This window comes from Lissotriton helveticus, chromosome 1_1, assembly GCF_964261635.1.
Source record: "Lissotriton helveticus chromosome 1_1, aLisHel1.1, whole genome shotgun sequence".
Classification (NCBI taxonomy): domain Eukaryota; kingdom Metazoa; phylum Chordata; class Amphibia; order Caudata; family Salamandridae; genus Lissotriton; species Lissotriton helveticus.
This window is the reverse complement of record NC_136057.1, coordinates 29,705,798-29,722,856: the sequence shown is the minus strand read 5'-3', so window position 1 is coordinate 29,722,856 and position 17,059 is coordinate 29,705,798. Positions and strand designations below refer to the sequence as shown.

At 42.5% G+C, this 17,059-nt stretch overlaps 1 protein-coding gene across 1 annotated transcript in view; it reads left to right on the top strand.

Annotated features, from left to right (window-relative positions):
• Nucleotides 1-1,966: 1,966 nt before the first annotated feature.
• CD5 (CD5 molecule) overlaps nt 1,967-17,059 on the top strand; it is a 72,859-nt gene continuing 57,766 nt past the window's right edge. Inside the window, exon 1 of the mRNA XM_078646381.1 lies at nt 1,967-2,822. Coding sequence (XP_078502507.1) covers nt 1,967-2,822 — 856 coding nt within the window. The remainder of the gene's footprint in view (nt 2,823-17,059) is intronic.

Genomic DNA, 17,059 nt, shown 5'->3' with positions numbered 1-17,059 from the left:
GAGAGCGCAAAATGACATATCCTCTAGTATCCTCAGATTGCTTAAAACAACTAACATGCCCACAACTTTTGTTCCATCTTCATCCACACTTAATGTAAAAAACTCAATACCAGTGAAAAAGGTAGACAACACATCAAAGAATATAGGAAAGACAAACCATGCACAACCTCAGAGATTACCCTTAACTGTTCACACACCAAATTCTCAATTAGCTCCTACCCCTACTGTGATCCCAAACACACCTATGCTTAACACACCTAATACTCAAATAGATGAGGATGATAGCGAGTGGGCTGCAGAGGGTCACCTACCTAGCTCCAACGTAGGTATATCTGAGGACAAAAGTCGTACGGCCCCTCCCAATGGAAACACTCAACTCAAAGACATTGGAACACAGCCCCCCAGACCTACTACAACATGTCCACTAACACATATTAATCTGCCACCACAGGCCAACCCCTATACAATAGTTATGATTGGGGTGCCAAAACTTGCTGCTAACAGGGAAGAAACACGGGAGGAATTGAGGAACAAAGCAATGCAATGGCTTTCCATACATAGGCCTCTCCCCCCAAATATAACAGGCACCATCCATCATGTCAAAAGAGTAGAGTGGGTGGGTACTCGCTTTAAATCTACAGAGGGTGACTGTATTGTGGTCACCTTCAAATATCTAGGACCGGCGAAATTCATCGCAGGATGGAGAAGCACAGGGACAAAAAGCTTGATTCGAACCATGGGACTTAGCTACTTCTACCCAGTCCGTTTAGATCCCTATAGGAATAAAACAAATTATCACTATACCCAAGAAGGATCTTACAGGACACAGCAGAATAATCAACCCTGGCTGGCCTTTGTCCCACCCTGCCCAGATGCGCCAATGGGCCTAGACCAACATCCATATTCTCATTTATGGGGAAACAAAGTCCATAACTATCAACCAATTGAAACAGCTGAACGCCACGGGCATGGTTACCACCGGGCCTTTAACCACACAACCTCACAATATAATGACTACGGGTTCCCTACAGCCAATCGTTACGATGCTTTCCTCAGCTACGACCTACTGGAGGAGGTAGACTGACTGCAATCTGACCTGTTCCCTGTTTCACTCTCTGCTAAAACAATCTGCCTGGTAGGAAATATGAAGACTCCACTTAAAACTTCTAATCCCCTAGTGGTCATTTCTCCTAATATCACTTGCACAACGAACTTAAAATACTTAGTCAGCCCTAAAGCAAGCCATGCTCTGTCCTCCCTAGTAGACGAGGCAGGTATCTCTTGCTTATCAACAGCTTGTAAACCTCATGTATCACCTGTAACTCCAAGAACGAACTCTGTGTTAAGGGACAACCTAGATCTGTGCTCTCCATTTGCTATAACACCTACACCAAACTTAGCACACTATGCCCCTAACACAATCAAGATACTGTCCTGGAATCTCGCAGGTTTGGCCTCAAAAATTATTGACCCGTCGTGGGAAATTTTTGTCAAAAATTACACCATACTGTGCTTCCAAGAAACATGGCTAATAGAAAACAACATCTTTATTGAGGGCTACCAAAGTTTCTTTGTTCCCGCATCTCCCTCCACCAGCGGCAGAGCAAAGGGGGGATTGGCAATATTCATTAGTCTGTCTCTTAAAATGCAGATCAACCAAGCACAGCTGGATAACAGGAACATGCAGGTACTGTCTCTCAGAAGGGGCAAGAAAGCTATAACTCTAATAAACTTCTACAATTCTGTCGCAAATTCAAACGATTGTAACCTTGTTAGACTTGAAAGTTACCTAAATGAATTTGGTTCAAAACTACCACAGGATAAAATCCTTCTTGGTGACTTTAATACACACATTTGCGGTAATCCTCTCTCAACCATCTTGGGATCCTTGGGCTGCGGACTCAGAACAGGTCCCCACTTCACACACTGCCAGCGAGGAACTAAACTAAACACTCTAACGGATACCATGAACTTGACCATGGCACTATCTATGAAAGACGACTCTTTCTCCTTCAAAGTTCCAACCTACAAAGGATCTGAGTCAGGGTCTTTTATAGATCATATTCTTCTTTCTGCTGGTGTTGCCCAACAGGTTTTAAACTTTGACATTATTGAGAGCATCCATAGTGATCACAATCCTTTGCACCTTGAATTGCAATGCGGCCCCTCAGTGCTCCATAAAAACATTAAGGACCCTGGGGCTCTTAAGTTGATCAACAATAACCGCCGCTTAAAGTGGAACCTGGTAAACAGCGACAACTTGTATGAGGATGTTGCTTTATATTGTGAACATGAACTTAAGCTCTGTGCCTCAAATTCCGCTTCTCCAGAATCTATTTTATCCGCCTTTGCGGTTGTGTCCAAAAGAATAGAGCAACTATTGACGGTAACAACCAAAGGATCTTTTGCTCAACACCCTCGCTGGTTTGATCATGCTTGTTCCTCTGCAAACCGCAAATTAAAAGCTGCTCTTAAAAACAAACCGAGAGACTCTGCACTTATTAAGGCCCTTCGAACAGACTACAAAAAGGCCCTTGCCTCACGCAAGAAGTCAATTAAAACTAAAACATGGGAATCTTTGCTCGACCCCTCTACTTTGGGCAACAGTTCAAAATTCTGGAGCATAATAAATAAACCACTTTTTGACAACCCAAATGATGAGAGTCTCGGTACAGTTATACCGGAGGATGACTGGATCACTCACTTTGGAGCTATCTTCAAGAGCGACGCCCCACAGTCTCCAGAACTATTTCATCTACCTGTAAGCAACCCGCTACAATTCTCGACTAAAGAAATTGAATTAGGGATACTTGGTCTCTCCAGTAACAAAGCCCCGGGCCCTGACGGTCTTCCACCTGACCTATTCAAATCTAACATCACTTTATGGGCTCCCATTCTTACATCTGTCATCAATGCCGGGGTCGAAGTAGGGGCTCCTAAATCTTGGGGAGCTTCTACTATCGTCCCTGTTTACAAAAAGGGGGACAGAACAAAAGCGGCCTGCTATAGACCAATCTCCTTGATAAACTCTGTTGTGAAGGTAGTGGGTGGGATTCTACTAAAGAGGCTGAATGCATGGGCCAATCAACACAACATAATGACCCCTGCACAATATGGATTCAGACCAGGACACGCAACAACCACACAGTGTCTGAATCTGTATCTAATTAGTGGTAAATACACCCAAGCAAGAGAGGGAACTTTGTATATGGCCTTTATGGACCTTTCCTCTGCTTTTGACTGTGTCGATAGGAGCAAACTATGGGAAGTCCTGCAAAAAATGGGCGTAGAAAATAATTTGATCAATTTTCTGGCTGATCTACACAACGACACCCGTGCTAATGTGCGTTTTACAAGAGACATGAAAGTAACGAGAGATTTTAAAATCAACCGAGGAGTCAGGCAGGGCTGTATATTAGCACCTTTTCTTTTTAACTTATATATTAATGGACTTGAAGATCACCTGATAAAAACAGACACGGATTACCCTCGAATTGGCAAAACAGGCGTACCGGTCCTGCTGTATGCGGACGACGCTGTTCTTTTATCCAGAACTGCACTCGGACTCCAAAAATTACTGGATTCTTTTCTTCAATTCATGTCCTTACGTGGCCTAAATATTAACAATTCCAAATCTTTTGTTATGACGGTTGGTTTAACTCCCAAAAAACAATACCCCTTCTCAGTCAACGGGGAAAACATTCCACTTACAAAAACATTCTCGTATCTGGGTGTACTTTTCGACCATAAACTTAAATGGGGCCCTGCCATAACTAAAAAGAAAGGCGAAATACTGAGGACCAACTCTGGTATAATGGATTTCGCTCGCAAATTGGGTAACACTCCAGTGTCTGCCGTGTTGAAGCTTTATCAGGCAAAAAGTGTTGCGGTGGCATGTTACGGAAGTGAACTGTGGGGGTTTTTACCAGTAGATACCCTAGTAGCTCTCGAAAATAACTTTCTGAAACAGGTCATGAGCTTACCAAAGAGTACCGCAAACTTCTCTATACATGAGGAATTGGGCACCCCGTACCTAGCTGACAAAATTGCTGCAAACCCTCTGCTTTGCTGGTTAAGCTGTTGGCGCAATACAGCGATTCCATTAACTCATAACATCCTAGCTGAAGCCCTTACTTGGGAAGGACAACTTAAGTTACCCTGGATGAAATACATTCGTAATTGCTGTAAAGATCTGGGCAGATTAGATCTTTACTTAACACCCCAGAATGCCACCAAGCAAGATGTCAACTTTGTAAAAAACACCTTTTACTTGAAGCGACAACTCTACAGGGAAGAAACTGAGCTCAAAAAGCCCAGCGTAAGGAGCCATGCACTAACAAAGACCTGTGTGTTCTCTGAACCTTATCTATCGTGGAATATATCCAGATACGAACGCTTCCTGCTGAGCAGATTTCGATTTGATCTCTATCATCTGCTTTTAGCTGTACCAAGTGGAGCCCATAGAGGTCAAGTGTTGCCAGCTTGCGGCTGCGACAACAAGTCTCCGCAAGACTTGGCTCACTTTTTATTCCTATGTCCTTATTACTCAAGTCCACGCAATATGTTTTTAAAACCGTTGCTTAAAAAGATGAATTTTACACAAATTAAGCCCGCACTTCTATACCTTCAAATGTTGCATGAAGACAGTACTTTTTTTATCTGCAAGTTTTTAAAAACAGCCTTAAAGTATAGATCAAGTATGGAAGGATGACTCCAAACTGAATTATAATACAGATACAATTCCGTCTTGATTAAGTATATGCACATAGGACCACTGTATCATGTCTTTTTAATAATCGCTTATTACTTTTTTCTTTTAAGACTATTGGAAGATAAATTTTTCCTTCTATGAATGAACTGTATTTTATTGTATTGTGTGCTTTTATGACTGCTTTCCTGTCAGTCGAATAAAGAAACTTTGATTTGATTTGATACTGCACCCTCTTTTGGGTTAAGTACTGCAGCAATATATGGATTTTTTATAGCACCCTCTTTTGGGTTTAACACTGCAGCGACAAATGCGTTTATTACAGCACCCTCCTCTTGGGGTTATTACTTCAGCAACATATGGGTTTATTATACCACCCTGTTTTGGGTTTATTAGTGCAGCAACATATGGAATTATCACTGCACTCTATCTGGTTTATTACTGCACTCTCTCTGGTTTATTACTGCAGTGATATATGGGTTTATTACTGCACTCGTTCTTGGGTTTATTACTGCAGCGACATATGGGATTATTACTGCACCCTTTCTTAGGGTTATTACTGCAGCAATTTATGGGTTTATCACTCCACCCTCTTTTGGGTTTAGTACTGCAGCAACATATGGATTTTTTATAGCACCCTCTTTTGGGATTAACACTGCAGCGACAAATGCGTTTATTACAGCACCCTCTCTTGGGGTTATTACTTCAGCAACATATGGGTTTACTACTGCACTCTCTCTTGGGTTTATTACTGCAGCGACAAATGCGTTTATTACAGCACCCTCTCTTGGGGTTATTACTTCAGCAACATATGGGTTTATTAAAACACCCTATTTTGGGTTTCTTAGTGCAGCGACATATTGGAATATTACTGCACTATCTCTTTGGTTTATTACTACAGCGACATGTGGGTTTATTACTGCACTCTCTCTGGTTTATTACTGCAGTGATATATGGGTTTATTACTGCACTCTCTCTGGTTTATTACTGCAGTGATATATGGGTTTATTACTGCACTCTCTCTGGTTTATTACTGCAGTGATATATGTGTTTATTACTGCACTCTCTCTGGTTTATTACTGCAGTGATATATGGGTTTATTACTGCACTCTCTCTGGTTTATTACTGCAGCGATATATGGGTTTATTACTGCACTCTCTCTGGTTTATTACTGAAGTGATATATGGGTTTATTACTGCACTCTCTCTGGTTTATTACTGCAGTTATATATGGGTTTATTACTGCACTCTCTCTTGGGTTTATTACTGCAGCAACATATGGAATTATTACTGCACTCTCTCTGGTTTGTTACTGCAGTGATATATGGGTTTATTACTGCACTCTCTCTTGGGTTTATTACTGCAGCGACATATGGGATTATTACTGCACCCTTTCTTAGGGTTATTACTGCAGCAACATATGGGTTTATCACTCCACCCTCTTTTGGGTTAAGTACTGCAGCAACATATGGATTTTTTATAGCACCCTCTTTTGGGATTAACACTGCGGAGAAAAATGAGTTTATTACAGCACCCTCTCTTGGGGTTATTACTTCAGCAACATATGGGTTTATTATGACACCCTATTTTGGGTTTCTCAGTGCAGCGACATATTGGAATATTACTGCACTATCTCTTTGGTTTATTACTACAGCGACATGTGGGTTTATTAGTGCAATCTCTCTGGTTTATTACTGCAGTGACATATGGGTTTATTACTGCACTCTCTCTGGTTTATTACTGCAGTGATATATGGGTTTATTACTGTCTCTCTCTGGTTTATTACTGCAGTGATATATGGGTTTATTACTGCACTCTCTCTGGTTTATTACTGCAGTGATATATGGGTTTATTACTGCACTCTCTCTGGTTTATTACTGCAGTGATGTATGGGTTTATTACTGCACTCTCTCTGGTTTATTACTACAGCGACATATGGTTTATTACTGCACTCCCTCTGGTTTATTACTGCAGTGATATATGGGTTTATTACTGCACTCTCTCTGGTTTATTACTGCACTCTCTCTTGGGTTTATTACTGCAGCGACATATGGTTTATTACTGCACTCCCTCTGGTTTATTACTGCACTCTCTCTTGGGTTTATTACTGCAGCGACATATGGTTTATTACTGCACTCCCTCTGGTTTATTACTGCAGTGATATATGGGTTTATTACTGCACTCTCTCTGGTTTATTACTGCAGTGATATATGGGTTTATTACTGCACTATCTCTTTGGTTTATTACTACAGCGACATGTGGGTTTATTACTGCAATCTCTCTGGTTTATTACTGCAGTGATATATGGGTGTATTACTGCACTCTCTGGTTTATTACTGCAGTGACATATGGGTTTATTACTGCACTCTCTCTTGGGTTTATTACTGCAGCGTCATATGGAATTATTACTGCACCCTTTCTTAGGGTTATTACTGCAGCAACATATGGGTTTATCACTCCACCCTCTTTTGGGTTAAGTACTGCAGCAACATATGGATTTTTTATAGCACCCTCTTTTGGTATTAACACTGTGGAGAAAAATGACTTTATTACAGCACCCTCTCCTGGGGTTATTACTTCAGCAACATATGGGTTTATTATAACACCCTATTTTGGGTTTCTCAGTGCAGCGACATATGGAATATTACTGCACTATCTCTTTGGTTTATTACTGCAGTGATATATGGGTTTATTACTGCACTCTCTCTGGTTTTTTACTGCAGTGATATATGGGTTTATTACTGCACTCTCTGGTTTATTACTGCAGTGACATATGGGTTTATTACTGCACTCTCTCTGGTTTATTACTGCAGTGATATATGGGTTTATTACTGCACTCTCTCTGGTTTATTACTGCAGTAATATATGGGTTTATTACTGCACTCTCTCTGGTTTATTACTGCAGTGACATATGGGTTTATTACTGCACTCTCTCTGGTTTATTACTGCAGTGATATATGGGTTTATTACTGCAGTGATATATGGGTTTATTACTGCACTCTCTCTGGTTTATTACTGCAGTCATATATGGGTTTATTACTGCAATCTCTCTGGTTTATTACTGCAGTGATATATGGGTTTATTACTGCACTCTCTGGTTTATTACTGCAGTGACATATGGGTTTATTACTGCACTCTCTCTGGTTTATTACTGCAGTGATATATGGGTTTATTACTGCACTCTCTCTTGGGTTTATTACTGCAGCGACATATGGGATTATTACTGCACTCTCTCTGGTTTATTACTGCAGTGATATATGGGTTTATTACTGCACTATCTCTTTGGTTTATTACTACAGCGACATGTGGGTTTATTACTGCATTCTCTCTGGTTTATTACTGCAGTGATATATGGGTTTATTACTGCACTCTCTGGTTTATTACTGCAGTGACATATGGGTTTATTACTGCACTCTCTCTGGTTTATTACTGCAGTGATATATGGGTTTATTACTGCACTCTCTCTGGTTTATTACTGCAGTAATATATGGGTTTATTACTGCACTCTCTCTGGTTTATTACTGCAGTAATATATGGGTTTATTTCTGCACTCTCTCTGGTTTATTACTGCAGTGACATATGGGTTTATTACTGCACTCTCTCTGGTTTATTACTGCAGTGATATATGGGTTTATTACTGCAATCTCTCTGGTTTATTACTGCAGTGATATATGGGTTTATTACTGCACTCTCTGGGTTATTACTGCAGTGACATATGGGTTTATTACTGCACTCTCTCTGGTTTATTACTGCAGTGATTTATGGGTTTATTACTGCACTCTCTCTGGTTTATTACTGCAGTGACATATGGGTTTATTACTGCACTCTCTCTGGTTTATTACTGCAGTGATATATGGGTTTATTACTGCACTCTCTCTGGTTTATTACTGCAGCGATATATGGGTTTATTACTGCACTCTCTCTGGTTTATTACTGCAGTGATATATGGGTTTATTACTGCACTCTCTCTGGTTTATTACTGCAGTGATATATGGGTTTATTACTGCACTCTCTCTGGTTTATTACTGCAGCGATATATGGGTTTATTACTGCACTCTCTCTGGTTTATTACTGCAGCGATATATGGGTTTATTACTGCACTCTCTCTTGGGTTTATTACTGCAGCAACATATGGAATTATTACTGCACTCTCTCTGGTTTGTTACTGCAGTGATATATGGGTTTATTACTGCACTCTCTCTTGGGTTTATTACTGCAGCGACATATGGAATTATTACTGCACCCTTTCTTAGGGTTATTACTGCAGCAACATATGGGTTTATCACTCCACCCTCTTTTGGGTTAAGTACTGCAGCAACATATGGATTTTTTATAGCACCCTCTTTTGGGATTAACACTGCGGAGAAAAATGAGTTTATTACAGCACCCTCTCTTGGGGTTATTACTTCAGCAACATATGGGTTTATTATAACACCCTATTTTGGGTTTCTCAGTGCAGCGACATATTGGAATATTACTGCACTATCTCTTTGGTTTATTACTACAGCGACATGTGGGTTTATTACTGCAATCTCTCTGGTTTATTACTGCAGTGATATATGGGTTTATTACTGCACTCTCTCTTGGGTTTATTACTGCAGCGACATATGGGATTATTACTGCACCCTTTCTTAGGGTTATTACTGCAGCAACATATGGGTTTATCACTCCACCCTCTTTTGGGTTAAGTACTGCAGCAACATATGGATTTTTTATAGCACCCTCTTTTGGGATTAACACTGCGGAGAAAAATGAGTTTATTACAGCACCCTCTCTTGGGGTTATTACTTCAGCAACATATGGGTTTATTATAACACCCTATTTTGGGTTTCTCAGTGCAGCGACATATTGGAATATTACTGCACCATCTCTTTGGTTTATTACTGCAGTGATATATGGGTTTATTACTGTCTCTCTCTGGTTTATTACTGCAGTGATATATGGGTTTATTACTGCACTCTCTCTGGTTTATTACTGCAGTGATATATGGGTTTATTACTGCACTCTCTCTGGTTTATTACTGCAGTGATGTATGGGTTTATTACTGCACTCTCTCTGGTTTGTTACTATGTGGAAAAGTAAATTTTGCCATGTTCTGTGTCCCTACGTGTCATCCATCATATGTTATGTGTGCATGATTAAATATGCATATGCATTCCCTATGTTCGATTAATGACGCAATTACAGTTGTGTCCACCTCTAGTATGCCAGTTTCCAGTTCTCGTGAATACTACGAATATCAGGCCTATGTAAAGTTACGTTGCCACGTTTCTCAGTGTGCACGTTATTCCATTATAAAGTCCCCGTTTCTAGGCCTCAAAAGGGCCCGGACACCAGATTCAGCTCCTGTCTCCTGAAGCCTCGCTGAGGAGCGATACAGCCCCCACCTGTATCCTCGACCCTTCACTTACTTCCTGCCTCGCAGTGCCCGGCTCACCCTGGCTCTGCCTCTGAGTCTGCCAAGAATATGTTATGATTCCAGTTATCAGTTCAGTCCTCCTTCTCTGCATTCCTAAAGCTACTGAATTGCATCGATAGTTTCCGTCATTGTCTAGCCTTCACGTCTCCACGTTAGAGAAATACTGCATTTAATGGTCATTTAATATTCTTCATCACGCACTACATGTAGAATAATGCATGGTCCAGTCTTAGAATCAAGTTAGCCTTTCCCCTCCTGACTTCTAGTTTATATCAACATGTTCTCTAAACATCAGATACTAGATGCTGTTTAGGTACATGTCGCCCTGACTCTCCAGACTTCAGTCTCTGCTCCTAGCACAGAGTTCATAGCCCCCAGCTTCTCCTAGTAACACGTCATTGCTAGTTTGCGCGCACCATCAGGTTAGAGGTCCCGGCTCCTCAGGTAGCCCCCTCCATGGTTTCCGCCCCATTCATGACATATTCTGTTACGTTTGCATCACATGTCTATGTATACGCCCTGTTACACCTCTTTTCACCCTTATCTTTCGCGACTGCTACGCGTCACGCCTTTTGCTCCACCCACTGCTACGCCTATTGCAATGTAATGCTATGTGTTTGCGTTATGTATATATGCTCATGCACTGTTATTAAAAAGTTATTCCCCTTGTCCCGATCCTGACCCCGGCAGCGCTGCTGGGCCTTGCCATCCTATTCCTGTATTTGCTGTATTAAACCTGCAAAACTCCTACTACCTCGAATCTTGACTCTTATTTATTGAGCTATCTGTTATTCATTTATTCATTCAAAAATAGGGTATTATTTATTTATTTACCACATAATGGCGCCCGAATAGGAACTTGCCCTTTCCCCACGCGTCGGTGAAGCCACGCCGACCCCCTGACCCTCTGCAGTCATGACGGAACTCTTCTGCGCACCGGCAGATATTTCTGCTTCAAGTATCCCTCAGGCCCACGGAGGAGACGGAGGAGGCGGTCCAGCATCCAGACGAGACGGTGGAGGAACGCGGCGAGTCCCGACCAGAGCCCAAGCCGAGAGTCCAAGGTCCGAGGTATCCGGAGGCCCACCTGTAACAGAAGTCCGAAGTTCGTCCGTCCGGCGTCCAAGCAGTCCCGTCCAGTCTGAGGCCTTCCGTTCTTGCTGCCCGGTGAGTACCGTTACTGGGGTAGTATCTAGACAGGGTCAATTTAATTGACTCTGGTCCGTGGGTTGGTGGTACACAGACCCACAAACGAAGTGTCCACTTCGGTGGATGCGGGTCCTGACGTGTCTCTTTATGAGACCGGTAAGTTTTGTACTGTTTCAGCAGTGCACCTAGTTTCTGTTCCAGTCAGTTCTGTTCTCGAGGAAATTCATGTATTCTGTGTTCCGTATTCCAGGTAGTATTCTGTTCGAACTGTTATTTTTAAATGTTCTTCATGTATTTTAATGTCGTGGTATGAATGGGGAATAAGTATCGTGTTCATTGTGTATTGTATTGTGTCTAGATTACAGTCCAGTCATGCCCTTGTTTTCTAAGTTACGTCAGTTAAAAACTAGAAAGGGTCTGCTGGAAGCAGCAGTTCCAGTTCCGCCTAGGGACAGTCCAGGTCATTTTATGTATCAGAAGCATGGCATAAGCGCCATTTTGTATCTAGACTTATGGGTAGATTATACCAAACAGTTAGAAGAAAAGTATAGATGGCCCGTATCGGGTACATGGGATGCCGAGTGCATCATGCGAGTAGAAGAGGCATTATGGAAAAAGAAAGCCAGACAGTCACAGAAAGATGCCATCGAGTTATGGCGCAAAGAAGCTCATAAAAGAACTGAAAAAGAAATCAGAAAGTCAGAATTAAGTAGAGAATCCTTAGAACGAGCACAAGAAAAAGAACTAATCGAGATAGGTGAACAAGTCAAAGCCGAACAGTCAGACAGACAGAGGCATGCCCTTATTAGGGGTATGTATCCTCTCCTTGCCGAGGGCTTGCCAAAAGCGACCCCAGAGGCATCCAGTAATTTCCCGCCACCATTAGTTCCGACCAAGCTACGTCACAAACAGACCGCAGCTGATATTTTTATTTCGTCCTATTTGGACGACACAGTCCCAGAATATGCAAATCCTGTTCGCGCTCCGCCAGTCCCTGTAAATCAGGCACTTCCCGCTCCTCCAGACACCGGAGTACCTGTTACGGTACCCCCGGTCCAGCCCGCCATACAAGTCCAGCCTACATTTCCATTTCCCACTCTGCCAGGACGAAGAGCCTCAGTAGACGACTCTAGTTTAGGGGCCGCAGGGGGAGGTACTCCTCAAACCCCGCCGCCACACAAGCGTTTAACGACAGCCGAATTACATATGCAAGCATCACAGCGTACGCCCAGACATCAGACTGTAGCAGAAATAAGAAAATCCCTTGCCGAATGCGGCTATGATCCAGTCCCAGGCGAGGATAATATGGTTTTATATTCATTCCGCGTAAGAAAGGTGACCGAGTATCTAGTCACCTTACCGAATATGAAAGAAGATCTAGACAGAATATATTGTTTCATCCGTACAGGGGATGATCCAGAAAGCATTGGCGAGGCCATGTCTCAAAGGAAAGCTGAGACCCAGCTCATGATATTAAAGTTTCTGATCAATTGTCTAATAAGAGAACAAGATTACCCGTCTAAAGATCCGGCTGAAATGAAAACCCTGACAAGGTGGAGTGATAATATAGCCGAGGGTAAGCACAAGACCGTCGGTGCTATGGAGAGTATGTACAAGAAAATCCGTAAAGAAATAATAAAGTTACACGAACAGCGTAAAGCAGCACAAGTAAGCGAGAAAGAAAGTAACTCTGATCCTGAAGAGTTAGACGACGAGAATCCCGACAGAATAGCGTATGTAGGAAAATCTAGATTTCCAGATCGCCATTTACGCCTAGAACACAAGTCTATTTTTCATCATCCAGCACCAGAACAAGGTTCTCTAGAACAAGTGTTTCAAGCTACCGATCACATTCTGAAATCACGAATCGGTTACAGTGAGTTGAGTACCATGCATGAACAAGAACTAGCCCGATCAGCAGTCCGATGGATTACTGATTCTACCACTTTTCCAGACGAAATAGTGGCACAAATGTTTCTGAAAATGCCCCCAGCCGAACAACGACTGGCGGGTATGTATATGATTCAGCACCTCATTACATTGTATGAGGGTCAGCACTCTGATCAAGGCCCGTTACATGATATCCTGAACGAGTTACTCCAGTATAGATGGAAAGGTTTAGGTACCGACTTAATTAGTGTCATTCTAGAACAGCGTCACAAATATAGAACGTTTCTGAACCCGCATTTTGTTCATGTCTCACCCCCAGAAAGTAAACCATTTTACATAGAGAGACAGAATCCGTTACGAGAAGTCCACCCAGTTAGAGGAACGGGTGGCGAACTAGAACGAGTGTTTGTTTACACTCCGATTACAAAGATGGAACTCCTAGAGATGAAGAAATTAATTCCCTGTCATGATAAAGATCCAGCAGGGTTCCATAGAGAATTAAAAGACATGCTCCGTATGGGAGAATACACGTATCCAGATATAATTAAAATGTTAAAGGTTCTGCTGCCCGCAGGGGTGTATGAAAAGCTCAAGGAAAAAGAATGGGAGGTGGGAGAGAAAAAGATCGATTGGGCAGTTCTAGAAGCTGAAGACAAGGCACGAGTACCAGGTACCGGTCTTGGAGCGAAATGTAAAGAATTACCAGAATTATTAATACAAGTTTTACCTAGATTATTGACAACTAGAAAAGAAGACTGGGATGCAATCTCAGCCTGTAAACAGAAACAAGACGAAGATATTAGTGATTTTTATTCCAGATTTGAGAAATGTTTTAGCATCAACAGTGGCCTCAAGACAAGTAGTGAGTCATACCCTCACCTTTTTGTTACTAAATTAGTCGAGAATTCAAGTCCACAAATTAAAAATCGAGTTTTGAAAGTCGAAAGTACCTGGCAAGCTAATACCCCGTCCCAGATGTTGCAGATGCTCCAATACCACCAGAATAGGATCAGGGAAGAACAAGAACACGAGAGAAAACGTATGAAAGACACAAAAATGAAAGTACTAGTTGCACAATCTGTTCCTCAAGACAGTCAGAAGAGGGGTCCGAATCAAGCCAGTCATCCTGCAGCTCCCGTTAAAGGGAACTGCAATTATTGTAAACAGCCAGGTCATTTTATAAACGAGTGTGCAGTTCTGAAACACAACATAGCTACTGGTAAGACTAAAGAAAGACCACGTCCGCCTAGACAAGAACAAGTTTCACAGACTCCTCAGCCACAGAATGCACCACAGACAGTTACCGCACCGCAGCCTATTGCTGCAACACAGCACGTTACACAGCAGATGTACCAGTATGCACAGTCTGAGTATCCAGAGTACCAGCAGTATTCATGAAACAGCCTAGAGAGGGAGGTAGGCTTGCCTCTCATCGAGATACCTGTAGATCAAGAAGGTCCCTATGTTCACAGTCAAGTATTAGGGAAAGACAGAAAGTTTTTGATTGATACAGGGGCAAGTAGGACCACAATTAGTCACGCCGAAGTTCCAGGGGCTCCGCTCTCAGGCTCAAGAAATGTTTCCCTTGGATTTTCAGGAAAACCCATTGTAAATGAAATATCAAAGCCAGTTACTCTAGAAGTAGGTCCATTGTCCCGCACTACTGATCTGTTACTTACTAAGTCATGTCCAGAAAACCTATTAGGCATTAAAACACTGAAAGAGTTAGGTGCAGTTATATGCTGTTCCCCAGAGGGAATACGATTGTTCCTACGTGACTTTAAGGGTCACTATGTATTACGAGATTTTGATTCCAGATTGTCTAATGTTCCGCAGCATCTATGGGCGCAAGGTCCAACTGATGTTGGTTATATGCAAATCACACCCTATCGTGTGACTCTCAAGCCAGGTGTGGTGTTACCACGAATCAGACAGTACAGATTGCCACCTGAGGCTGTAGCAGCCTTATCCAAAATTATTGACGAGCTCATGGCTCAAGGAGTGGTTGTAGAAACTGACTCCAATGTATGCAATTCCCCGATCATTCCAGTCATGAAACGTACTGATCCAAATGCACCCCCAGTATATCGATTAGTGATTGACCTACGAGAACTTAATAAATGTATTATTCCTCAGTACCCAGTCGTTCCAGATATCTCTTCCCTATTGACAGCCATTGATTCCGAAGCCACGTTCTTTACTGTAATCGACCTCAAGAACGCGTTTTTCAGTGTCCCTATTCATCCAGACAGCCAGTTCCTTTTCGGATTTTGTTTAAATGGAAGGAGCTATATGTTCACACGCGCTCCTCAAGGTTTCACAGAAAGCCCTAGCATTTACAGTCAAGCACTTAAAAGACAACTAGACAACATTCACATGCCAACTGACACTGCCCTGCTCCAGTATGTCGATGATCTCCTGATCACAGCCCGTTCTGAACGTGCTTGCGGGCGAGCATCCCTTACAGTCTTGTATTTCCTAGCCGAGATGGGGCACAAGGTGTCCGCTTCTAAGCTTCAATTCTGTGTCCAGCAAGTGGTCTACTTAGGACACTTACTGTCCAAGAGGGGTAGGCAGTTGACACCAGACCGTATCCAGTTAATAGCGAGTCTTCCTCAGCCCAAGACCCAGAAGGAGGTACGTGCTTTTATCGGCCTTACTTCTTACTGCAGACAATGGATTCCTCAGTATGCATTTCTAGCCAAGCCACTGATACAGTTAACGACACAGGAGGCAGCCGTATCGACTGTCCTCCCTTGGACATCTGAACATACACTTAGTTTCAATGAGTTAAAGAAAGCCCTATGCCAAGCTCCAGTTCTAGCGACACCGAACTACAGTAAGCCTTTTACACTTTTCGTCACTGAACGCGAAGGTACAGCATTATCTGTTCTCACACAAGATCAAGCAGGACAATACAAGCCCTGTGCTTATTTTTCGAGCACATTAGATCCTGTAGCCCAGGCTCTGCCTGCGTGCCTCAAGTCAGTTGCAGCCACAGACCTAGCTATAAGACAAAGTGATTACATAGTCTTAGGACACTCCTTGACAGTACAAGTTCCACATTCCGTGGAAGTTCTTTTAAACCGAACACAAACTCAGCACTTGACAATTGCACGTTTAACAGGTTATGAATTGACACTGTTCCAGCCACACATAGAAATCAGACGCTGCAACATCCTGAACCCTGCTACACTGTTACCATCAGTTACTCCGAATTCTGCCACACATGACTGCGTGGAAGTAGTTAACATTACGACAAAGCCAAGACAAGATCTGACAGATGTTCCGTTACCAGACCCCGACCTGACACTTTATGTGGATGGTTCATGTATGAGAACAAGTACAGGAGAACTAGTCGCCGCGTATGCAGTGACTACTGACACTGAAGTTATTGAAACACACCGTATTGACACCCTGTCCGCTCAAGCAGCAGAGCTAGTTGCTCTGACACAAGCCTGCATACACGCCAAGAACTTGAAAGTTAATGTTTACACAGATTCACGCTACGCATTTGGAGTTGTACACGACTTCGGAGTGCTCTGGCAGGAGAGAGGTTTCATGACTTCTCATGGAACCAAGATTCAGCATGGTCTCCTTATTCAAGCTCTGTTAGATGCCATACATTTACCGACATCTATCGCTATCATGAAGTGCAAAGCACATACGAAAGTTACTGACACCATTTCTCAAGGTAACGATCTAGCAGATCGCACAGCCAAGCTTACAGCACAGACTCTAGACATTCCAGTTAACATGACACACACTCCAGATCCGATTACATGTATGACAGTTAAAGACCCTACACAAGATGTCATAGACATACAGTTACATGCTACTCCCGAAGAAATCAAGAAATGGTCCGAACAAGGAGGGGTCCAGACAGATCAAGGA